We start from the raw sequence: 26,850 nt of genomic DNA, 5'->3' as shown, positions 1-26,850 counted from the left end.
GTAGGACTCAGCAGTGCAGCACAGAGCAGCACAGCTCAAAGCACAAGAAGCCAAGAAGGAACAGTGCAGAGTATATTCTTGCTAGGAGGCAGCAGAGCCTGTTAACAAGCCAGAACCCTAGGAAAGAGCCCCTGTGGAGGTGGTCATTGTCTCAGCATCCTGATCCAGCACCTGTTTTTGTAGCCACCCTGAAGAGGTAGGATGAACCCCCATTCAAAATTTGGTTTAGATGTCAAGAGTGATTATGATAGCAGCAGGAGGCAGTCAAATGCCTAGGCAGATAGGATTGGGTTCCCAGTGAAACCCTGCCTTCAAGCCAAAGACAGTTTAAAGCCTGAAAGCCAAGCTACAAGTCAAATCCATGGAACGGATTGAGAACCTCTCTTTCTGTTTGGTGTGCTTTCCTCTGATTGATTTTCACCCGTCACCCATTTTACATATACCTACTCTTCCCTAATTGATTTTTTACTATGTCACGCCCACCTTTGAATGGTGCCTTTGTTTTAGTCTTTTTTGCATGCTAACAAACCAGTCGGCATGTACTCGCCCATTCTAAGCCCGTAAAAGCCCCAAACCCAGCCACACTGGGTGGGTGACCACCCCCACATACCCTCTCTGCTGAGAGCTATTCCTTCATTCAATAAAATTCTTCTCCACCCACCTCACCCTTCGATTATCAGAGTAACCTTATTCTTCTTGGATGTGGGACAAGAACTTGGGAACCTCTGAATGTGGGTACAAGCTGTAACACAGGTGAGCTGGGGCACAGATGGCCCAGTCATAGGCTAAGCATGGGATCCAGGCTGGTGCACAAGTCAGGCATGGTCCCTCAGGACGAGTGGATGGGGCACCTTCTGCGGCAGGCCCAGGGCCAAGTGAGGCCCTGGGCGGAGACGTCATTGGCTGTGGAGGTCTCTGGCTGGCAGAGTGACAAAATAATCATGTATCAATTATGCCACACGCAAAGCAAGAGGGTATGACAGATTTTATGATTTACATCATTGAAGTGTCTGGGGAAAGAGGACTGGCCTCTCATATGTCTGAAATGGCTTGAGAGAACAAGGAAAGACACTGGCTCAGGGATTTTATTATCATTATGGAGTGGGGCAAGCATAAGGGTTCCCATGCAAGTGGGAAGGAGCTTTTGTGGTTTTAATCTAAATTACCACCCTCACTCCTGCCCCACTTCCCGGCATCAAAAGAGGGAGCATTGGGCTTTCTTATCAGCTTTCCCAGATATGGGGCCAAAGGAGTGGGGCTTGAGGCTAGAAACTGTTAGCAGTCAAACGTAAAACACAAACAAACAAAAAAAACTGTGGAGTCTGGGCTGGGTCCAGTGGCCCACACCTGTAATCCCAGCACTTTGGAAGGCTGAGGCGAGCAGATCACAAGGTCAAGAGATTGAGACCATCCTGGCCAACGTGGTGAAACCCCATCTCTACTAAAAATACAAAAATTAGCTGGGTGTGGTGACGCATGCCTGTAATCCCAGCTATTCCGGAGGCTGAGGTAGGAGAATCACTTGAACCTAGGAGGTGGAAGTTGCAGTGAGCCAAGATCTTGCCACTGCACTCCAGCCTGGGCAATAGAGCAAGACTCCATCTCAAAAAAAAAAAAAAAACACACAAAAAACTATGGAGTCTGATCGTTTATGATAATTCCTAAGTATTTTATTCCTTTTGGTCTACTGTAAATAAAATTGCTTTCTTAATTTCGTTTTTTGATTATTTATTGTGAGTGTATAGAAATACAGTTGATTTTTGTATGTTGAATTGTATTCTGTAAACTTGCTAAACTCATTTATTAGTTATAATAGCTTTTTAGTGGATTTCTTGGAATTTTCTGTATACAAGATCATGTCATCTGCAAAGAGAAAGTTTTCCTTTTTATTTCCAAACTGCACGTCTCTGATTTTATTTTCTTGCCTAATTTCTCTAGCTAGCACCTTCCATACAATGTTGAATAGAAGTTGTGAGAGCAGACATCCTTTTCTTGTTTTTAATCTTAGAGGGGAAGAATTCAGTCTTTTACTATATTAGCTGTGGGTTTTTCCAATAAGCCCTTATAAGATTGAATATATTTTCTTTAATTGCTAGTTTAAATGTTTTTATCATGTGGTTTATCTGAATCAATTAAGATCATATGGTTTTTCTTCTATTAATATGGTATAGTACGTGGATTAATTACATATGTAAAACCAATCTTGCGTTCCTAGCATAAATATCACTTGATCATGGTATATAATTTTTATATGTTGCCAGCTTCAGTGTGCAGTATTTTGGTTAGGATTTTGGATCTCTAAGAGTTACTGATTTACAGTTTTCTTGAGATATCTTTATCTGGTTTTAGTATCAAGGTTATACTGGACTCAGGGAATAAATTTAGAAGTATTCCCTCCTCTTCTCGTCTCTTTTTGGGTGGGGGTTATAATTTGTGAAGAATTGGTATTAATTCTTCTTTAAATGTTTGATATAATTCGCTGATGACATCTGTGCCTGGGGTTTTCTTTGTGGGAATTTTTTTTATTTCTAATTCAATCTCTGTTTTAAGTACATTCAGATTTTCAGTTTCTTCTTGATTCGGCTTTTATAGTTTGTGTTTCTGTGGAATTTGTCCATTTCACTAGGTTGTCTAATTTGTTGAGATGCAGTTGTTCATAGTACAATATTCCCATAGGATCCTGCAAAGTAAGTGGTGATGTTCCCTCTTTCATTTCTAATTTTAGTAATTTGAGCCTTCTGTTTTTCTTGGCTGGCTCAGCTAAAGGTTTGTCAAATCTATTGATAATTCAAAAAACTAAGATTTTGTTTTCATTGGCTTTTCTCGCTTTATTTCTCTTGTTTTATTTATTTTCACTTGTAATCTTTACTATTTTCTTTCTTCTTTTTGGTTTAAGTTTAGTTTGCTCTTCTTTCTTCAGCGTTTTAAAGTCAAAAATTACTTTATTGAATTGACATCTTTTTTCTTTTTCTTTTCTTTTTTTTTTTTTTTTTTTTTTTTTTTTTGAGATGGAATCTTGCTCTGTTGCCAGGCTGGAGTGCAGTGGCAGGATCTCAGCTCACTGCAACCTCCAGCTCTCTAGTTCAAGCGATTCTCTTGCCTCAACGTCCTGAGTAGCAGGGATTACAGGCACACGTGGCCACCATGCCCAGCTAATTTTTGTATTTTTAGTAGAGACGGGGTTTCACCATGTTGGCCAGATGGTCTCAATCTCCTGACCTCGTGATCCGCTTGCCTTGGCCTCCCAAAGTGCTGGGATTACAGGCGTGAGCCACTGCACCCAGCCTCTTTTTTCGTTTTTAATGTAGGCATTTACAGTTATAATTTTCTTTTTAAGCATTGCTTTAGCTGCTTCCCATAAGCCTTGGTATGTCATTCATTTTTATTCATCTTAGTATTTTCTAATTCCCCTTTCAATTTTATTGTTGACCCAGTGGTTATTTATGTGTGTTCATGTATTTGAGAATTCCCCAGATTTCCTTGTTATTGATTTTTAATTTCATTCTGTTATGACCACAGAACATACTTTGTATCATTTCAATCCTTTTTAATTTATTAATGCTTGTTTTATGGCCTAAGATACAGTTTATCCTGGAGAATATTCTGTGTGCACTTGAGAAAAATATGTATTATGCTTCTCTTGGGTGGAATGTTAGGTTTAGTTGCTTTATAGTGTTCAGATCTTTTATTTCCTTATCTTCTGCCTCGTTGTTCTGTTATTAAAAGTGAGATATTGAAGTCTCTAACTATTATTTTGAATTGTTTATTTCTCCTCCCAATTGTATTCATTTTTGCTTGAGGTAATTTGGGTATCTGTTGTTAGGTGCATATACATTTATAATAATTGTATCTTCGTAATGCATTGACCTTTTTATCATTATGAACTATCTCTCTTCATCTCTTCTTTTAAGACCTACTTTATCTGATAGGAGGGCAACCATCCCAGCTTTCTGATGGTTGCTCTCTGCATGGCCTGTGTTTTTACTTCCTTTAACGTTTAACCTATTTGTGTATTTGAACCTAAGGTGTCTCCTATAGACAGCATGAATCATTAAAAGAATTCAGTCTGACAGTCTCTGCTTTATGACTGGATTGTTTAATAAGTCCTCATTGAATGCTGTTATTAATATAGTTATATATTCATGTGCCATTTGACTTTTTGTTTTCTGTATGTCTCACGTCTTTTTTTCGATTATCTGCTCCTCATTGGTGCTTTATTTTGCATTAAGTGGATATTTTCTAGCATAACATGTTAATTCCTTTGGTATTTTTTTCAACTATATTGTTTGTGTTATTTTCTTATTGTTTGCTGTAGGACTCACCATATACATCTCAACTTACTGAAGTCCTACTTAAGTTTTATACTAACTTCAGTAAGATACAGAAATGTTACTCCTGTAAACCTCTATTCCCTCTTCTCCCTTTTTTGTGCTATTATTCTTATATGTATTACATCAATGTATGTTACAAACCCAATGAAAGATATTTTTTGGTTATTACTTTATATAATATATCTTTTAAAGAAGCAGAGGATAAAGGAGAGCAAAATATATTTTTGTAATTTGTTATGTTAACCTTTTTATTTGCCATTTTGGATGTTCTTCATTTCTTTCTGTGAATTTGAGTTACCATATGGTGTCATTTCCATACTATAATACAGCTTTGCCCCCGCCACTTCCTTTATGCTGTTAATGTTAAATATTGTGTTTCAATGTATTATAGGCCTAATAATACAGTTGTATGCCTATTGTTTCATACAATTGCATTTTAAGTCAGTTATGAGAAGAAATATACATAATTATTTTTACCAGTACCCTTTGCTTTTTTTGTGTGGATTTATCATCTGATATCACTTGCTTTCAGCCTGAAGGACTTCCTTTAGTATTTCTCATCAGGTGGGTCTATAAGCAACAAGTCTCCAAGTTTTTGTTTATCTGACAGTGCCTTTATTTTAGCTTAATGTTTTGAAAGATAGTTTTGCTGGAAATAAGATTCTGAGTTGACAGTTGTTTTTCTCCTCCAGCAATTAGTCATCTCACTGCCTTATAGCCTCCATTGTTTCTGATAAGACATCAACTGTTAAGCTATTGGTTTACTTGTATATGATGAGTCATTCTTTTCTTCCTGCTTTCAAGATTTTCTCTTTATCTTTCTACACTTCTTACTATGGTGTATCTAGGTGTGGATCTCTTTACATTTGCCTTATTTGGGTTTCCTTGAGCTTCGGATGTAAACATTAATCATTTAAATAAGTGTTGAAAGATTTGGACTATTTAAATATTTTTTCTGCTCCTATCTCTCTTTTTTCCTTCTGAAACATCCATTCTCTGTATGTTGTTGCACTTAATGATGTTCCACGTCTCTCTGAGGCTCTGCTTATTTTTCTTCATGTCTTTCCGCTGTGTTCCTTGGATTGTGTAATAGGTATTGATCTATCTTCAAGTTCGCTGATTTTTTTTTCTGCCACTTCAAATCGGTTGTAGAGGCCCTTCAGTTAATCTTTCATTTTAGTTATTTTGCTTTTTAACACCAAACTTGCCATTTGGTTTTTATAATTTCTCTTTATTGTTATTTTCTATTTGATGAAATATTGTCATCATAGCTCCTTTACTTCTTTAAGCGTAATTTCCTTAGTTATTTTATTATATTTATAATAGCTCTTTTGAAGTTTTTGACTGCTGGGTCTTTTCATAGGCAGTTTCTGTTGCCTGTTTTTTTCTTGTGTCTGAATCAACTTTTCCTGTATTCTTTTCTTTTGTGTGTCTCATTTTATTTTTGTTGTAATGGAACTTTTAGATAATTATTGTAGCATCTTTGACTACTAATTACCTCTCTTCCTCTCTGGGGCTTGTTGTTTGCTTATTTATTTGTTTAACAACTTGGTTGATCTACTGTAGTGAAGCCTATTTCCCTTGCATTGTGAATTCACTAATGTCACTCCACAGAAGCCATAGCCTTGGGCATGTACACAATCACACTGACAATGTTTTACCAGGGCTGTCTTTCCCTGATCTGTGTTACATTGTCTTCCTCCCTTGGGTATCACATTCAGCTGTCAGGTTCCACTAATTACTGACTGATTGCTCCATAATTTTCTACAGTGTCCTGGGGCATACATTATTCCATAGTCTGATTCAGTTAACTTCAAGCTCCTTTTCAAGGGTAGTTTTTAAAGCCACTCTTTGAGGTTAGTTCTGACCCCTAGATAGCTCTTTTCAGTTAGTTCCTTGGCTCTCTCTAATAAACTACCTTGTCTACAGTTTATTATTTTGCTTCATGGAGCTACCAGCCTCCTCCTAATTGCTTACCATAAAAAGTCTTTATTGTTTTTTAGATTGCTGTTAGACCTGAACTTTCCCCACAGTTTATTCCAAATAAAGTTAATTCCTTTGCAGAGGACTCTAGAGATTTCTGTTCCTATGGCCTACCTCAATGCTTGGGCAGAATCTCTCAGTCACCATTCTGAAGCTGGGGTTGGGGACAGTGGACTGCTTCTCTTGGATTGACACTCCTGGTTTATAAGTGAGGTGCAAGGTAGGGGCAGTAGCCTCTAGTCTTCTCTCTTTTTCTCTCTAGTGTTGAACTTCTAGGGAAATGGTGATTGGGGCCCCAGTATTGTTTGGCCTGCTGTGCCTGGGGTAGTACCTCTGTCTTATATGTTTGGGCCAAGTGAAGGAAGGTTCCCTGACATTTTGACCACTCTCTCATGTAGTTCAGCCTCTACAACATGGAGCTGGGAGTGGGGTTGGAGTGAGAAATGGTGGTGGCCTGCCCATCCTAGGGAGATACTATAGTCCTTGACTCTAGGGGAGGACACCCATCCTTTTGGCCACACCCATCCAGAGTAGAGCTTTCATTATATTGTGATGATAGTAGGGGAGGAAGAGAGTGGATTGTGGTTCAAGTGCCACTGACTGTCACTGTTCTTACTGGATTTAGTAGAGTTTCTTATATAAATGTTTCTTTACGTGCTACATGTTCATAGAACAATTTCTGGAAACTTTAAATGGTGGTTGATATTTTAAATGTTATTTTACCCATTATGTTTGTTTCACTGGGAAGAGTGTCCATGGAAAACCTCATGTCACCATTCTGGAAGTTGTCTTTTTTATGTGCCACCTCAGCTTTCCTGTAATATTTATCATTTGTATATTGAAGGCTTATTATGCACTTGTAACAATTGTATTTCTGTCAAAGACTATATTGTTGAATAGTCCAAGAACACTAAATACTTGGAAACATATATTCCTCTGACATGCTAAATTTCCTTGTCCGTTCCCACTGCTATAACAAAGTACCATAGACAGGGTAGTGTATAAAAACAGGAATGTATACCTCACAGTTCTTATGGCTGAAAGTCTGAGATCAGGGTTGCAGACCACTGTATTCTCATTATATCTTCACACAGTGGGAACAGAAGGAGCTAGCTCTCCAGCTTCTTTCATATGGCCACTTGGGCACTAATCCCATTCACAAGGGCTCCATTCTTATAACCTAATTATCTCCTAAAGGCCCCACTTCTAAATACCATCACATTGGAAGTTAGGATTTAAACCTGTGATTTTGGGGATGGCGGGGGACAGACATTCAGTTCATAACACTGGACTAGTTTGAGAAATAGTAAGGACTATATGTTTTTTTTTTTTTTTTTTTTTTTTTGAGACGGAGTCTCGCTCTGTCACCCAGGCTGCAGTGCAGTGGCCGGATCTCAGCTCACTGCAAGCTCCGCCTCCCGGGTTTACGCCATTCTCCTGCCTCAGCCTCCCGAGTAGCTGGGACTACAGGCGCCCGCCACCTCGCCCGGCTAGTTTTTTTTTTGTATTTTTTAGTAGAGACGGGGTTTCACTGTGTTAGCCAGGATGGTCTCGATCTCGTGACCTCATGATCCGCCCGTCTCGGCCTCCCAAAGTGCTGGGATTACAGGCTTGAGCCACCGCGCCCATCCAGGACTATATGTTTTTATAAATATGTCCCTCTTATGAGAAACTAAGATTAAATTAAGATACATTCAGTCAGAACAGCTGAATGCAGTTATTTCACAGGGTGAGTTGGCATATTCTGTTGAAGTTTTCAAAGATCCAGGGACCACCTGAATCAGAATCACTGAGGTGATTGTTAAAAAGCAGACTTTTGAGCTCTACTCCAGACTATCTCTCATGCAGAGACCAGTAGAGATATTTGACTTATACTGTGGGCTAAATTTGTGTGGTACAAGCTTGACTAATGTAAACTTCAAATAAATATTTATCAAATACATTGTGGAAACCATTGTGCTAGGAGCTGGTGGTATAAAAAGAATAAGACTTGCTTCTGCAAAGCCTGAAGGCATGTATAATGTTCATGAGATTAATCTGCTAGAAGGAAAGACCATTATATAATAACTTAGTGTATGATACAGGTACCATTAAATTTACAAAAATTGTATTCACAGAGAGTTGGGGGCAAGGTATACTTTGCAAGTCATGTAAACACACACGCACGTGCCCACGCACACACACACACACAGACACAAACACACAGCCCATATGTGTCTTTATTAAAATAAAGACCTGTACTATGGGAAAGCGAAAGCTAGAAAGCAATTTAGAGACTGGCTTCCTGTGTACTTGGGATCCTGTGCTGCTTGTCCTCCCCCCTCTACATGTTCCACTGCTGCTTTTCTACTGATGAAATCAACAATAACGGAATATAAGTGTTGAATAAGATAAATTTCTTTTTGAACATGTTCAGTGACTTGTCTTATGTAATGATTTAACAAACTTAGTTTTCATTCTTGACTAAGTATTAAATGTTTACTGCATGCCTAGGTACTCTTAAAAATTCTGAATTTAACTTTTCTTCCAAAATATAGTTTGTTTTTCAGAAAAATTATTTTGTTCATATTCTCTTCATTTGATTTGGCATAATTATTGATTACCTAGGTTAGAAAGGAGGTTATAGATGACTTAAAATAGTATCAAAATGTAGTGGGTTTAGAGTATACTTACTGTTGAAATTACATCTGATGTTTAGCAACTCTTTTCCTGTTCTACAGACATCATCCAAAATCAATTTGGCGTAAATTCACTGTGAACATGATATCTGATATATAGGGATATTTTCACTGTTCTGGGGACCTGAACTAAAAATATTCAAAATAATGTGAGAACAGCAATATGGAGTCATTAAACGTGGCATAAATTGCTGATACAAATGGGCTGTTACCACTTGCTCGTGTGTTGTTTCTTCTTTTTCATAGTTGAGGTTTTGTTTTTTGTTTTTGTGCTTGTCCCAAGCACTAGGACAGGCTTGAGTGGGGAAGATTTGTAGCCCCAGCTCCTTGCTGCTTTTTCCTTTTGCGCTCACTTTGTTCCTCCCCATCCCAGTCCTGACTCAGGCATCAGGAACCCACAGCTGTGCAGCTTCTGCCTTTATTTGGACACACGGCTCTCCATAGCCTCACTTTCGGGGGAGCTGCTGGCAGAGGAGGAGGTCCTTTTCTATGTGCCATTTCGACCCAGTGTATCATCTATTGCCGTTCTCCGTATTTCCACACAGATGCTTTCTAATGTGTGGTTTCTTCATGGATTTATAGACATGGAATTTTTTTTTCAAATGGGTCATTTAATCTAAATCCTTGTTTACTCTGAAACCTGGTAAATATTTCGCTGGATAATGAAGAGTTGACTAGCATAAGAACGCTACTGAATGATCAGTATATAGGCACTCATGGTAAATAGCCCTGCTGTTGAAAGTTGTTAAAGGAATCAGTGAGGACAGTTATACAGCACCACAGCACACGAGGAAGCTTGGGCCTTTTAGATTTCCTATGAAGGAGCATGTGTATATTGACAATATTCTGCTTCTCTCTGGTGCTGAGAGCCTTCTCGTAGTGTTGTTATAATCATCGCAGTTGCTATTGCTGGAGCCTGGCTCAGACTTCGAGTATGGGGATGCTGAGATGCTAGATTTATAACTTGATGCTTTATTATTTCAAAACAAGCTGACTTTGCACATATCTGGGAACTAATTCTGAAGTTTGGACTCACATAACAGATAGTGGGAAAAGGAGAAAAGAAATCTAACATCAGTTTGAGCACATATCAAGTTCTTGTGATATAAGCAGTCATATTTATACTAGATTTGCAGAGTTAGTGTTATCATTCCCAATCTTTAAATGAAAGGAAACTGTGGCTCTAAGTGTTAGGGCAAGGGCTTGAGATTACACAGCTCGTCATTGGGAGAGCTAATATTCCAGCCTGGCTTGTTCCACAGTCTGCACTGTCTCCTCCTCATTCCTGCAGCCAACAGACAGTTAGATGATTCTTTGTACATGTTTTTCCTAAGACTTATTACAAACTGCTTGAAATTACTAGTGAACATTCACCACAGTGGTTCTTTGCCCACTGTATGTCAAAATTTAAGGTGTATCTCAATTTCACAAATCTGGGGTAACTTGCAACAATAACTATTCACTTTCACTCATTGTCTCAAGCACTTGATACCTTTTCTTATGGCCTTAAGATAGCGTTATTTGTCTTCCTCAATTCATCTGCCTAAGTAGATGGTAAACGTGTCTAGGCCGGGGCTGCACCACCTCCTGTCTGAGTTCTCTGAGGTACCTGAGCCACAGTATAAGGGGCTTTTCTCTTCCAAGGTCCATTTTAGATGTGTTGAATCAAACCTGGCAAGATTAATTTTAGTCTGTTTATGATAGAACTGGGTTTGAATTCACAATCTGTGGAATTCTTTAACTCATTATGAACTGAGAATAATTTTTTTATTTTATTTGGGTTCGTTTTAGCAGATTTAAAGAAGGCTTCCAGTTCAAATGCTGCAAAATCCAATCTCCCGAAATCTGGTCTCCGTCCTCCTGGATACTCACGTCTCCCAGCAGCCAAGCTGGCGGCGTTTGGCTTTGTCCGGAGCTCCAGCGTCTCCTCAGTCTCCAGCACCCAGTCCGGGGACAGTGCACAGCCAGAGCAGGGCCGGCCGGCCACCCGTAAGTGGGATGGGGCAGGGTGGGGTACCTGCACTGAATTAAAACCAGTGCGCCTGCGTAACTATGTGTCATTTTCTTTGCATGATTGTTTAAGAATTCAGATCACCTCCCTTAGCTTCCCATGGTTGTGTTATTCATCTACTGAAGAAAAATAGCCCATTTACACCATCAGTTGTGGGGAATTAGTGTGCCAGGATAAAAAGATTGTAACCTCCTCTTACGAAGTAGAAAATGACTTATCCAGAGACAGATTCCAGCAGCCCTTTGCTTTGCAGATTCTAGGTAAAAAATCACAGAAAGATCCAAGAAAGGTGTTACTACATTGTGCTGTCATGAAACATACTAGATATTTAATATTAGCTGAAAGAATCATTTAGTCACCTGTGATTACCAGTAATGCCTTCCCACTGCCAGAACACTTGACTGGATTTCTGAAAGTTAAATAAATAATGTTAAAAGTAGCAAAGCACTGCCAAGCTTCTTTAAGTCCATGCCCAGGAAGGTCCCCATTAGCCGAGATGATGCTGTTGGAGGCCCGTTTCCTGAGACTGGTACTGTAGACTGCATTTTAAAGTTTGAATTAATAACCTGCAGAGCATGTTACAACAACCGCTGTCCCTGAGGAAGATCTGGAGGTTTCCCATTCAACTGTGCCTTTGATGACCAAACCCCATCTCAGTCTCCACTTCAAAGTCAATGTTATTGGTTGGGAAACCATGACATCTAAGATGTTGTTTTCAAGACCTTGCCAGAGGCCCAGGAAAGTCTTAGAGGTTTCCATGTAGAGAGTTGTTTTGAAGGAGTTGTAGAAGTTGAATCAAACTGGAATAATATGAAAGAGAGAGAGAGATCGATTGATTTATTATTTTGTCAGTTTCTTGTCCAAGCTTGTTTATTCTCTGTTCTTTCTTGTGTTTACAGAGATGATGTGTGGAACATTTGCATAGTCCTAAATTTTGGTCTACTACCTAGTTATTTCTAAAAGTAATACATTACATTTCCCTTTGTCTTGATGTGTTTGTAAACAGTTTCTAAGGGTGTTTTCTGAAGGTGCCGTGGCTCAGGCCTGCTTTCACACGGGATACATTTAAGGAGTATCACTGTAATTAGTGATGACATCATTACACAGAAATTGGTCTCAAAATCTGAAACATGAATGTAATAAAGAACTGTTTGCAAGTGCGTAATTCATGTTTTTAGAAATGCATGTGCGTATTAGCAGTCTGATGATTTTAAAATACAGGAGCAACTATTTATCATGATTTTTATTAATAAAATTCCCGATGACATGTTTCTCTTTTAGAGAAAGTAGTATGAAGGAAAAACTTATCATATGATACATATCTTTCGAACAAAGGAGTTAGATTTTGATGTCTTAAAAAAAAATTCACCTCAAGGTGAGAGGAGCCATGTCCACATAACAGCAGCTTTTGCTGACCGAGAGCTGACAGGTGTGGACAGAATAATTGCAGGTGTGCTTAGGGCATTTCTTCTCACCTCTGCTTCAAAGGATACTAGAGAGGGACCCCTGAACACCCAGGGGATAAGAGCTGTATGTACTAGAGAAAATAACTCCCAGTTTAAAGACTTCATATTAAAAGTGACATTTTTATATGAATGTCTATCCAGAATTGTTTTCTATTTTGAGACGTATGTTAGAATCGATTTTTAATTATCTGCTACCTATACTATGTATGTAATTTTTACTTCACCGATAAATCACAGAAAAACCTCCCATGAATTTGAATTGTCTTAAGTGCTACTAATCATTATGCCTATACTTGTTATTAGATGTAATGTCAAGAAACATTTTGTTTCTATTCTTTAGTGAAGACATGGTGCTTTGATGACAGGGAATAAACAAAATATGAAGCTCTTGAGAGAGCTGAAAGTCCTTCGATCAACTTCTCATATGGTATATATCTTTCCAACAAAGCTTTCTTCTCCAAGCTTGTTCATTGTCTGTTCTTTCTTGTGTTTGCAGAGATGATGTGTGGAAAGCTTTGCTGGAGCAAAGCTTTGCTGGTTCAGCTCATGTGAACAGCCAATGTGGTATCAGAATTGGTCCCTTTTTTTCTTCTTGGAAAGCTGGTCTTTTTGCAGACACTATGTTCACATAGGATTCATGTAAGGAATACTGCTGTAATTAGGGATTATGTCATGCAGAGTAGATGTTTCAAAATCTGAAACACGAGCATGGTAAGGATCTATAGTCACACGTTGCTTAATGATGGGGATATGTTCTGAGAAATATGTTGTTAGGCAGTGTCCTCATGGTGCAAACATCATAGAATGTACTTCCACAAGCCTAGATGAGATAGCCTACTATACACCTAGGTGATATGGTATAACCTTGGCCCCTAGGCTACAAACCTGTAGAGCATTTACTGTACTAAATACTGTAGGCAATTATAACAAATTAGTGAGTATAGGCAAGAGGAACTTTTCAGCTCATTTATAATCTTACAGGACCACTGTCGTGTATGTGTTCTGTTGTTGACTGAAGCATCGTTATGTGGTGCATATGGTATTTGCAAATGTATAATTCATATTTTTAGGTGCTTGTGCATATTAACAGTCTAAACAATGTCCACACTGACTGTGGCATGCTATATTGGGACACTTTTAAGTGACTCATTGTGAATTTATGAGTGTTTCCTAGGCTAGCTTGGCTCTGCTGGGACTTTTCCTTGCTGTTTCCCTGGGTCCTGAGGGGCAAGTGATGATGAATGTGGAAATCAGAGCCCCATGCATCTGGACATGAGATGGCAGGACCATTTGGGGTCTCAGCTGTCCCATGTGGAGTCCCCATCCACCCTGGGCTCAGGCTTCAGGCCATTAGCCCAACCCCACTGAGCAGAGGCTTTCTAAGTCAGGTGCCCTTCTATGTCTTTTGACCTTTTCCACAAGGTTCTGGCACGAGACAGGCACAGGGAAATGAATTATGTGCATAGGTCCTCAGAACTTGAAGGTGTCTTGCCATCCAGTTTACCACCCATTTTATAGCTGAGCAAACTGAGATCAGGTTGACCTGCCCTGGGTCCTGGGCTGGTGTTCTTTCTACTCTGTTTCCTTCTGAAAGCTGCCATATACAGGGAAGATATGTGCATGCTTTGAATATATTTTCTTTCTTTTAGTAAAGCAAATCATAGAGTCAGAGCTGACTTGAGAGGCCCCTCAGGCTTCCCAGGTTGTCAGCCAGCCCCTGCGGGAACACTCTTAAATGCTAGAGAGGGTTCCGCTTTACGCAGAAGCCACCTCTGAGGCTCTCATTAGGAAGTGCTCTGTATGAGTTCAGGTTGTCTCCTTGTAATCTTCAACGAGTAGCCACAGTTCCTGTGGACTCACACAGCACCTGCATGTGTATTGTACCCCCAGGAGAGCCCCAGGATAGCATGCCCTTCACTCCCTAACCAGTTTGTCACGTGAAGATTATGAGGTTGGCCCATTTTGAGCCTCGAATAAAACTACAAATTAAATTTGTGACCCATAGCTTTTCAAAAAAATATTTACATTGAAGGAGGGAATGTAATTTTCTAACTTAGAACTTAAGCATAAACTTAACATCATAGGTCTGACCCAAGTTGTGGCTCCTTAGTTCTTTTATAATGTCCAGAGATGAAAAAAAGATCCAGAGATGAAAAAAAGATCCCAAATATAGTTTAGGTGATAGAAACTTACTGATAAAAATAATGACTGTACTATAGAATTTAGAGTAGAAAACATACTATTGCCTAATGTATACAGGTTGTGCATCCCAAATCAGAAAATCTGAAATTCGAAATGCTTCAAAATCCAAAATTATTTTGAACGTTGACACAATGCCCAAGGGAAATAGTCATTGGAACATTTTGGGTTTTGGATTTTGGGGTTTGAGATGCTCAACTGGTATAATAAAAATATTCCAAGATCTGAAAAATTCCAAAATTCAAAACAATTCTGGTTCCAGGAGTTTTGGATAAGGGATACTCGACCTGTACTTGGTTGTCACATTAATCAGTAATTAGGGATAGACTTGATTTTCCCAGTGGGTAGGCAGATGTGACTTAAAGTCAAAACCTTTAGGAACGTGTGCAGAGGGAAAATAGGATGACGTAGGTTTCATAAATTAATCATTAATGAAAATAGATCATATCACCCAAGGATAGAATAATTTATGTGGAAAATCCTATGTCATCATGTATTCTGAATAGCACTTCATTTACTGGGTGCCCGAGAAACAGAAAATATCTATCAGAGAAGTACATGGAGAATGTGGTATTTGCAGCTTTCCTTTCCCATTTCTCTTCTTCCTCTCTTTTCAAGTACTGCCATACTGCCGTGTGTTCTCCATGGCATAACCTAAGAACAGAAATCATGGGGCAAAGAATTTGGAAAAACAAGTAAAAAATAAAAATTAGAAGTTTTTCTCCTTTTTTTTTTTTTTTTCCTGCCGTACAGAAGTATTTGGATGATAGTGAAGTAGAGATACAGCTGGGGAGGTGGGCGGAGAGGCTGACGTTCGCATAAATGATCCTGGCAAAGGATGTATGTATTCAGAGCCTGAAAAGTGGCATGAAGTGGAGAGTTAATTTCTGATGAGGCTATCAGGTCGTTTCTCAGAAGGGATTGTAAGCCAGACAGCCTTTTGGAAGGTGGAATGAACTCGAGGAGATCTTTGGAAGGGGAGCGGTGCTGTTGGTGCATTCAGAAAACTTCCTGAATCTGAGGAGCTGCCGTTCCTGGTGTAGCCTGCCGCTTCATCGTGGCGCTGTTTGTCTCCTGGGTGCTGAGCCCACATGTTTGAGCTCCCCAAGATTTGTTCTCAGAATGTGTCTGTTCAGGTCTCTCTAGTCTTCACCTTGTCATCTGATCCACAGTTTCAGACCTTAGCAGTTGGGACACAATGCTCATGTCTATCTCTAGCTCTGATGTCCCTCTAGAACTACTTACCTACATTTCAAATGAGCCATCAAGTATCTCTAGCCGGGTGGCCCAACTCACTGCAAACTGAACACTTTTTCAGAAAACAAATTCTTCAGTTTTTAGTACAAACCAAAACCTTCTCTGGAAGTTGCTCTATCTTTTAATGGTATCTGTGATCTCCTGGCAACCCAGACTGGGAATTTCAAAATCAGCATTATGTCATGCCTGCTTTTTTTTGGTGGGGGGAGGAGACAGAGTCTTGCTCTGTTGCCTGGAGTGCAGTGGCACGATCTTGTCTCACTGCAGCCTCTGCCTCCCAGGTTTAAGCAGTTCTCTGCCTCAGTCTCCTGAGTAGTTGAGATTACAGGCACATGCCACCACACCCAGCTAGTTTTTGTATTTTTAGTAGAGACAGGGTTTCACCATCTTGACCAGGCTGGTCTTGAACTCCTGACGTCGTGATCCACCCACCTTGGGCTCCCAAAGTGCTGGGATTACAGGTGTGAGCCACTGCACTTGGCCATGTCATGCCTGCTTTTTGCCTTATTTTCTGTTCACTCATCATTTCTGGTAAATTCCTTTTCTCTGGCACTTGCCCCATCCTCATTCTTCTCTCTCCTCATCTCTGTTAAAACTGTGGTAGTGCTCACCTGAGCTATTCCTGGCACACCTTGGCTTTCTAATCCACAAAGTACATGGTCCTTGGTAATTTTCCCTTTGACCCTGTTTCGATTGCTGCATGGTGCCCCTATGCCTGCTTCACCTGTCAGACTTCAGGTCCTCCATGACCTGGCCCTCCCACCTTTCCTGCATACCATCCTGACATATACTCCCAACTAGCCAAATGTGAGTAGCAAAAATATGTTGCTCACGTTTTTTTATGAGGGCTTTGTGCTTTCCTGCCTTTTGGTTTTGATTTAAACCATTCATCTCTGGAATACACCTCCCCCAGCTTTCTATCCCTACCCCCACCACCTGCCATCTCTCTCTGCAGATTCTATCACTTTTAGGTACATTGCAAATTTTACTTCCTCTAAAAATCCCTCAATGTGATTTTTTTGTTTCTGGAAACCCCTAGGGCTCTTGACTTGTATCACTTTTATTACCTACTAGCTCTTGTAGTTATTTGTTTTTATGTCCTCTCTCCCCTACAGACTATAAGCTCTTAGGGGGTAGGGGCTATGCCTCTTAATAATTTTAGTATCTCTCACACTAAAGGACACTGTCCTTTACAATAGTAGAATTTTAAGGGAAGTTATCTCCCAACAGAAACTTTTTCTCTTACGTAAGGGCATGGAAAAAGAGATTTTTGACTTAGGTATCTTTGAGAGTGTTTTGTATTGGGAACATATTTTTACTTTATTCTTGGATTTTGATAGTTGATGAAGCTCATAATTATGGCTCTCACAGTTTTCGAGGACCTCTAAAATGTTATTTTTATTGACTGTGGTATACATAGAGGTAATTTACATAAGTCAAAGAGTAGAAAACTCTTTGAACTCTAAATATATTCAGAGATAAACATCATAAAGACTGACTTAGTAGTCTCACAAGTGTCCAGTAACCTATATATCTCCTTGCATATACTTAATTGTTTTTAAATAATTGGGCTAAAACCCTACTTTTGAGGCTATTCCTGAGAGAATTTCAAAATTTCCAAACTTAGATGTCTTGATTTGACGAGGTTAGATATTCTCATTAATCGATTCTCGGCCTTTTGGCTAATATCAAGCATAGATATTCTCATTAAATTCTAGAGTTTTATTTCTTGTTTTAATATTTAAAATAAGTACTTGTTCTTTTAATTATGGAATAGGATTTGGATTCTGGCGATAATAATCTGAAGTGGAAAATTGCTAGCCTTTTGGAAGTCTGATCAATGAAAATGAAGGTTAATATGAAAGCTTTTTGCAATGTTAACTTTAGGGTGTACACTGATGAATACTATAAAATACATTTACATACATAACATTTGATTTTCTACATCTGACATGCATTTTAAATAAGATCAGGGTTGACAAGAAATGTTACTAATAACTGTTACAGAAACAGCCATTAACCCATCTCATGTTCATCAGCAAAGAGAGAATCATTTTTTATTCATGGAAAAAGCAGCCGAAGGTGGCTTGTGAGGTCAGACCTTAGAGAAGCCATTGCCTGTTTGATATTACTGTTAATGATGTCTTTGTTCATTCTCTTCAGAAACACTCAATGATGATTTCCACCCAGAGATAGGATTAGATTGTAAGCATGTTTTGTTTTATTTTTAAGGATGTTGGCCATTTCTGTTTATAAGATAAACTGAAGGTTTGGGGAACATTTTTATTTATAGTACAAATAATGTCTAGTTGAACTGCTTCAGTTTTCTTGGCTGGCTTGTTTTCTGAAGATTAGATTATCTGCTTTCCCTTTCCTGATCCTACATTCTTTTAGCGTATTCTTTGTGGTAAGCATAAGCTCAGCACCGGGGCTGCCATGACCTGGACAAGGGTGAGTCCTCACTAACCCTTGCGGGGAGTGGTGAGACAGGGTTATGCACATAAAGCCGTGCAGGGAAATGTTAGCAAGGCTATGATTTGAAGACCACACAGCATGTGGTGGGCAGGGGAGGGAGGAGGCACAGGAAGGGGGAAGTATCCATGTACCTTGAGTGAGGTGAAGAAAGACCTCAGGCCCTGCAGGTCCTCTCCAGGCTGGCTCAGCACTACTACATTATGTCTTCAGATGGAATTCTTCCACATTGGTTTTAGGTAATTGACAACCTTTTGAATTTGCTATAAAATACTCCACCAAAGGGGAAAAAAAACTAGAGGTGGGAGAAGATAGGTGAAAAAAGATTGACAAATATTTGAAAATATTTGAAGCTGGATGATGGAACCATGAAGATTCATTGTACTCCTTGACTTGTGTATGTTTGAACATTTCCGTAGAAGAAGTTTAAACTCCACCTTCTCTCTGTATTAGTTTTCATTTCTTTTTTGTTTTATTTTATTTTTACATTTAGTGGTCCCTAGAAGGCTCTTAGACAACCTTTTTTTTTCTTCTAACCTTTTTTAATTATAACAAAGATTGTGTATTATATTTACATCATGATGTTTTGATGTACATATGCATTGTGAAATGATTACTACAATCAAGTTAATTCACATATCCATCACCTCACATAGTTACCTCTTCTGTGTATATGTGTGTGTGTGTGTGTGGTGAGAACATTTAAGATCTACCTTCTTTGGAAATTTCAAGTACATAATAAAGTGTTATTAATGATCAACCTTATGCTGTTTATTAGATCTCCAGAACTTACTCATCCTGAATACCTGAAACTTTGAACCCTTTAACCAATACCTCCCCATACTGAAGAGATGATACAGTAGTGGTGAAGAGTGCAGACTCCGGAGATACACTGCCTGGGCTCGCATCTCACCTCTGCTGTTTGCTAGCTTCGTGACTTTGAGCAAGTTACTTACTTTTTCTGTGCCTCTGTTTCCTCATTGCAAAATAATAATAATATTAATAATGATTAAAATAAGTTAAACCATCAGTAGGGTCGATGGGAGCATCAGATGGAATTAATATCTGCAAAGTACTTAGAAAAGGGCTTTGCCCAATAATAATAATGTTTTTGTGGGCATTTCCATCCATTGGCCATGTGCGTAAGGATTCAGAAGCTCAATTGGAAGATGACCATTAATGTATCTCTCATGGAGGAAAGAAAATGCTTCTGTGACATCTGAATCAGGCACACAACATATATTCCGGTTCTGAATTGTTATAATCACCTCGCACATGTATGGCGAATAGCCTTCTGAGTGAGTGTTAAGCTAAAAAACATATCATTTCTGAGACATGAAACTGGAGGTTGATCATTTGATTTTCATGGCAATCTCTTTCTTCTGAGTTGTAAACTTGTAGTGGTTTGGACATTGACAAAATATAGACAAGGAAAATCATGTTTTGATTTCTTTATTTAAAAAGGCTATGCCATGCCTTTAGCACATTACCATTTGAGTGAATATATTCACTTGGCTTCCCTGTAAATGAAACATACTTATGCAAGGTGACTAATACATTAATCTAAGCTGATGGCATTTAAAACCTCTGCTCAAAATAGAAAGTGAGAGTTGGATCTGATTTTATTTCTGTGCCTTTTCAATGTCTGTTGGAAGAATGGGAACGTTTGATTTCACAGTACTTAAAGGGCTTTGCACAGCTTCTCATTTTGCTAGAGCCTAATTTCCATTGTACTAGGGCTTACTTTGTCAAACATCTCAACCCAATTTGGGTGGGTGAAAAAGAGAAGAGTGAGAACAAAAACTAAAATAAGCTTCTGATTTCCTCTGGAAATGCGGAAGTCAAACAAATGTCACTGATGGATTTCAGTATCTAGTTCCCTGGAATCTGTAATTATGAAATTTAAAGTATTCTTTATGAGAAAAAAATAGAATCACTTTTACTGAATCTTGCTGTTAATTTTCCCAATTATTCCCACACATTCAGTTCTTTCTCTTTCCTGTTTTCTTTGCTTCCTTCCCACACATTTACAAAGGAGAACATTTTTTTCTGAGTATTTTTGAGCATTGCCTTTAATGAGTGAAAATATTTTCTTATTGCTTCAGTAACTCCTAGTTTGTCACCTTAACTCAGATATCTGGATCTAACTTAGAAATCATATTGTTTCTCTAGAGGTTTATAAAGTTTATAAGTGCCATATTCTAGGATGTTCTAGCCCATTCAATATGTTTAATGAAGAAAAGATACCGGGAGCTATGGAAATCATATTTTAGATAAGAAATATGGCATATTAGCATGTGTAATATGCATAAACCCCAGCATTTTCAATAATGGAATCGTCTTTGGGAAAGTCAGTTAACCTTACTGGACTCAGATTTTTATCATAAAGTTCAGAGGGATTGGATTAAATGAATTGACCAATTTGGGCTCTCGAGCTGGTATTCTGTGACTTTATTCTGTTAAAAAAAGATGGAACCACTTATGGTCTTAAGTAAGGAATAATAGAATTGTATTCAAGGAAAATTAATATGATAATGGTGAATAAAGTAGTTTGGAGAAGGGAAACTGGGCATGAGACATCTTGGTTCTGCCAAAATTAATGATGCTTTCCCTCTGGGCCAGACTTTACTTTTGTTATTTTTTTCTGTGTCTTAGTAAGATACAAATTTTAGAACAATAACAGAGAACAGTGCAAAGGTTTTACTGCCTTGCTTTTTTCTGTAAAATGCAGAGCTATGAGATGCTTGGAAGTTATTTTCTTGCTCTTACCCTCTCTCTAATGCCGAGCATCTTGGATTATTAGTCCAGTACCAGAACAAAGATGAGGAGATGCAAGGAGGCGGAAAGGAAGAGGAGGAAACGTTTTCATACATTTTGTTGCTTTTATCTTAGCAGAAACTCTAGGTCAGAGGTCACATTTTGTCACAACTCGAATTTCACTTGAGACTGTGGCAGAGTGAGAATATCGAAAAGCAAACAAACATAGCTTCTAGATGAATCTTGCTTCTCATGGGAACTTTGCCAGCCATACGTGCTTTCTTGCATTGTTGTAACATGTGTAGGCCATCTTCTGGGAAGGTTCATAAAATCCCTTGTGGTATTTTTCTGAAGGCAGTAGACAGAGTGAAGAGATTGATAATTTCTCTTTTTTTTTTTTTTTTTGCAAGGAAAAATAAAATAATTTATATGGTTATATCAGAAGGTTATTTGGGCTCCTGTAACAGGCAGCAGTTAGCAGGAGAGAGTTAATGGGAGCCTGAACTAGGGGGTTACAATAGGAATGATTGAGTCAGAAGGTGCCATTTCACACTGTGTACAGGATTGTACGGGGGCTTTGATGAGTTTTATTGATGGGGCTTTGATGAGTTTGGGTTTGGTCATGTTGAGAAGCATTCCTATAACTATATCCAGCAGACATCCATCCTGTAACTACATCTGCAGCAGCATACATCCATTCCTATAACTACCTCCTGCAGATTTGGGCTGAAAATAAGGAGAGTAGCCATGGAAAATAAGTGATGTTTGGAATCGTGACTGACATCATTGAAGGAGTGCATGCAGAATGAAATGGGAAGAGGGAAGCTGACACATTGTGCAGGGAGTAGCTGTCTAGGTTGCGGGGGGCACGAGATGGGAGACAGCCAGAGAAGGTGTGGTCAGCGAGGAGGAGGAGTGTCAGCATCACCAAAGCTGAGGGAGAGAGGTTCCTGGAAAGAGATGGCTGGTCAAGCCACCTGTGCTGTGGTGCTGAGATGTTTCGATATTGAGGAGAATGGATCTGCAGACTGTGATTAAAGATGTCACTGGTGGCCAGGCGCGGTGGCTCACACCTGTAATCCCAGCACTTTGGGAGGTCGAGGCGGGCAGATCATAAGGTCAAGAGATCGAGACCATTTTGGCCAACACAGTGAAACCCTGTCTCTACTAAAAGTACAAAAATTAGCTGGGCGTGGTGGCGCTCACCTGTAGTCTCAGCTACTTGGGAGGCTGAGGCAGGAGAATGGCTTGAACCCAGGAGGCGGAAGTTGCAGTGAGCCGAGATCATGCCACTGCACTCCAGCCTGGCAACAGAGCGAGACTCTGTCTAAAAAAGGAAAAAAGAAAAGATGTTACTGGTAGCTTTGAAGTAAGTTTTTAACAAAATGTGTGAAGGCAGAAATCAGGTTACAAGGGGGTAAGGAAGGTAAAGGTGGAGAGTGTCTACTACTGTTGAGAAGTTTGGTGAGGAAAAGGGAAAGAACTGTAGCGGGAGAAGATAGTTTGTTTTGTGTTTGCTTTTTTTTTTCTTTTTTTAAGCACATAAGAATGCTTATGCTCTGAGTAGTAACCAGGGAGCGATTGAAGATGAAAGCAAGTGAGAATGGGAGATAGAGCAATTCCTGGGGCAAATAGGAGGGAATGCAATTATTAAATATACAAGTGGCGGTATAGCCATGAAGACAGAAACAAAGGCATAAAGGATGAGTGCTGAGAAATTTTGGACAGAGAAGTAAAGGCTTCAAGGAGGTCATATCAGGTCGCCTCCTTTGTCCCAGGTAATTAAGATGTAGCGTTTTTGCAGAGAGTAACCATGATAGAATTGGATATGGGATTGCATAACGAGGCACGTAATGGTTCTTTGAGTAATACCCTGAGTCAGTAAGAGGTGCATGGGGAAATTGCAGAGTTGCACAGAAGGCCCATGTGAGGTTAGAAAACATGATTTTATCCTGGAAGCAATCGAATGGATTTTAGGGCTGTCTCTAGTGATGTGGTGGTAGATCCCACGTCTCTCCAGTTTTTTTCCCATTCATGATAATTTATAGCAATTAAACCTCCAAAGTGAATATATAATGTTTGGAGCTTGGAGTCAAGTGATACATACAACTCCATGGAGGCAGAGGTGCTGGTTGAAGAGGGATGTATGGAGCCCTGAGCCTGCTCTGTCTGCCTCTTTCCCTTCCCTGTCCTTTCTACCTCCACCAGTTACTAAGGGACTCCATGGAGCACAGTTGAAAATTGCTGGCTTTAACGCAAGTATGCCCACTTACCTCCAGAACTAGAGACAGAATTCACGACTATAGTCAAATTGCCAAGAAAGGCATTTTCTTACTTGCTGGTTTGTAATGGGGCCTTCATGTGTCTTTAGATCAGCTCTGCCCAATCGAAATTTCTGCAGTGTTCACCTTGGCTCTTGATACAGTAGCCACTAGTCACATGGGGCTAATGAGCCATTGAATTGGGGCTGGTATAACTGAGGAGCTGAATTCTAAATCTTATTTAATGTTAATGACTTTACATTGCCATGTGTGGCTAGTAGTTCCCTTATTGGATAGTACAGTTCTAGATTGGATTGTCGGTTTGGATATAACAAGACTTCTGACAGTAGCATCTTCAAGATTCCTAATGGCAGTTATTTCTTCCTTCATGTGGAGCTACACCACATGAATTCCTAAAGACTGGAGCGTTAGGGTCCTGGGTTGGCGATACGGTTTGGATGTGTGTCCCTACCCAAATCTCATATTGAAATGTAATCCCCAGTGTTGGAGGTGGGGGCCTGGTGTGAGGTGATCAGATAACAGGGGTGGTTTTCTCATGAATGGCTTAGCACCGTCCCGTTTGCTACGTCCTTGTGATAGCAAGTGAGTTCCCCCCAGGTCTGGTCATTTCAAAGTGTGTGACACCTGCCCCCATCTCTCTCATGCTCTTGTTGGTACTATGTGAGACACCTGCTCCCCCTTCACTTCTGCCATGATTGCAAGCTTCCTGAGGCCCTCCCTAGAAGCAGAAGCTGCTATGCTTCCTATACAGCTTGCAAAAACATGAGCTAATTAAACCTTTTTTTAAAAAAAATTACCCAGTCCCAGGTACTTCTTTATAGCAATGTGAGAACAGACTGATAAACAGTTGGTGACATAGAGCTAATGAAGATCTCACATTTTCACTTTAAAGCTTTGTATAGGAGTTGGGACTGGGAATATTTTTCTAAGACCATAGATGCTGTCTTTATCCCTGATTGCTTATTTTACAAGTTCATACCATTGATCAGAAGACTAGTTCATAGAAGATGGAATAAATCATCTTTTGTGATCAGAGCCATATCCTCATGTATAAGAACAGCAGAGCAGACGTAATTTGACATTTTGTTCAAGATACCATCATAGTGTATAAATATAATAGTTTCACTCTCGGTAGGTAAAATTGGACAGATGGAAAAGTAGGAGGGGGAGAGAAATACATTAAGTCAAAGGAAAGATGGAGGAGGAGGTAAGGAAGGGAAGTGAGGGGCTTGAGGTGCAGATAGTAAGACGGTCGTGGTGGGGAATAACTGAGAAAGGAACAAGGAGCCTTTGGTACTCTACTGTCCTCTTCCTGGTTTTCTTGAAGTCCCCTGTCCAGCTGCTCGCTTGCCCTGCCCTCCCCAGGCAGGGATGCAGTGAGAGTCAGAGCTAACACCTCAGCTTGAGGCGGTTCTTGGGATCTCTTAAGGTGTAGAAATTGTGGAAATTTGTGTTTTCAATTAAGGGCAATGCCAGATTACTTCTGAAATACTGTTTAAACAGAAAACTTATTTAAGTGGGTGCTTAGATAAAAAGGTAACTTTGTTTCTGTGGCATCCACATCTTACCCCCGTGAATTTGCCATGCAGATAACAGAGCTATTAAATTACTGCAGGCACCTGCATTGCACATTCTTGAGCCAGAGCCATCTGAATAGAAAGTACTACAAGATGTGAGAGAAATGTACAGGATAAATGAAGTGAAATGTAGATTTTTTTTTCTCTGCTAGCAGGTACCACTAAAATGAAATATTACAGACATTGTGATTAAGAATGTCTAGATCTCATTAATGCAATAACTGCGATGAATATGTCTAGTCAGCCAACAGACTAGACTAGGTGAATGTGGCAACTTTTCAGTGCGAAGCTGGTGCATTCTGTTGAATATTTTTACATGGTTGAATATGTGCAGGTCGTACGTGTGTGAGACAGTTTTGGCTCCTTTGGTGATATCAATAAAATAGCTTCCCCAACTGGAGTTTGAGTATCATGGAGTCCTATGTGAATGTGTGAATCTGTCATTGGCATCTGAAGGTTCCTTTCTGGCTAGTTGTAAGGGTAATTTTGACCAGACTGCATGTCAGCCAGCCACATATTCCGGAGTAACCAGTCACCAGAGTCACTAAAGACTAGGCATTGTTTTTCTTTGTTTTCTTTAGACTTAGTTCATCTTGTCAAAAAATCGTAAGAAAAAGATAATCAATGTAAATATTGTAAAGATTGTAAGCATTAAAGATAACGTATCTTTGTGTGTAATAAATTGTTCATAATTACATATGAAAATATAATTTATTGGTTTCCTTTAACTTCACAAGGTAATGAAACCTAGGGAAGGAGAGGTGGACTGGTAGCCAGGACCACTGGGCCCTACCTTCAGCTCTTAAAACTAACTGGCTGGGTGGCCTTAGGCAAGCTAATTTACTCGTTTGGGCCTCAGGTTCTTCATCAGTAAAAGGAGGCATTTGAACTCAGTGATACTCAGTGTTCACTCCCACTGATTCTTTAAAAAGAAGTCTTATACATGTTAAGCTGAATTGCAGAATGTGTGTGTTTATTCTACTTAATGGTGGTGGGGCCATAACAGGCATGATATTAACCAGACCAACCAGGCATTATAGGATTGTTGCTGAGTCTTGACTGTGTTGGTATGTAGATCTCTGAGAATAATGTGCTGTTTTAACTTGGGGCACACTGAGATGTAAATAAAATATGAGCCAGCTTCCATAAATCTGCTTCCACACCTGGCCCCTAGGCCCCATCTTCTCTGTTGTGCTAGGGGCTGTGTGGGGTTCCATTCAGATATCTGTCAAGCAAGTCAGAACTTTATGAAGACAACAGGGATATATTGAGAATAACTAAATCCATTAGATAGAATTAGATGTATTTTCTGTGTGTTATTTTTACCCTAAATATATGCAATACATTTAGATTATGTGTGGTAGGTTTTGTCTAGTTCTTCCTTCCTAAGGAACTGGTGAGAACTTTCTCTCAATGTAGCCAAGACATTGAGATTTCACTTTCTTATATCAGGGGCCTTAGTCTATAGTTCTATTATGTACATCAGTTCTTCTATCCATTCCTAAGGATGAGTTCTAAGACCCCCAGTGGATGTCTGAAACCTTCCGTGGTACCAAAGGATACATATACCATGTTTTTTCCTTTACATACGTACCTAGGATCAGATTTGATTTATAAATTAGACACAGTAAGAGATTAAGAACAGTAATAATAAAATAGATAATTGTAATAATATGCCAGTCCATCACTCTTCTTGCACTTTGGGGCCATTCTTAAGTAAAATAAGGGTTCCTTGAACACAAGCACTGAGACACCACCACAGTCCGTCTGATCACTGAGATGGCTACTAAGTGACTCAGGGTAGGCAGAGTTTATAGAGTGAATCTCCCAGACCGAG

The 26,850-nt window shown here is 39.4% G+C and overlaps 1 protein-coding gene across 2 annotated transcripts in view; it reads left to right on the top strand.

Annotated features, from left to right (window-relative positions):
- Positions 1 to 26,850, top strand: part of MTUS2 (microtubule associated scaffold protein 2) — a 454,130-nt gene that overhangs the window by 70,176 nt on the left and 357,104 nt on the right. Inside the window, exon 3 of one of the 2 annotated variants that reach the window (XM_030922344.1) lies at positions 10,784 to 10,981. In XM_030922344.1, coding sequence (XP_030778204.1) covers positions 10,784 to 10,981 — 198 coding nt within the window. The remainder of the gene's footprint in view (positions 1 to 10,783; positions 10,982 to 26,850) is intronic. The other variant, XM_030922345.1, reaches the window with a different exon arrangement.

The sequence above is a fragment of the Rhinopithecus roxellana genome, chromosome 18 (assembly GCF_007565055.1).
Source record: "Rhinopithecus roxellana isolate Shanxi Qingling chromosome 18, ASM756505v1, whole genome shotgun sequence".
NCBI classification, from domain to species: Eukaryota; Metazoa; Chordata; class Mammalia; order Primates; family Cercopithecidae; genus Rhinopithecus; species Rhinopithecus roxellana.
This window is presented reverse-complemented; position numbering and strand designations above follow the sequence as displayed.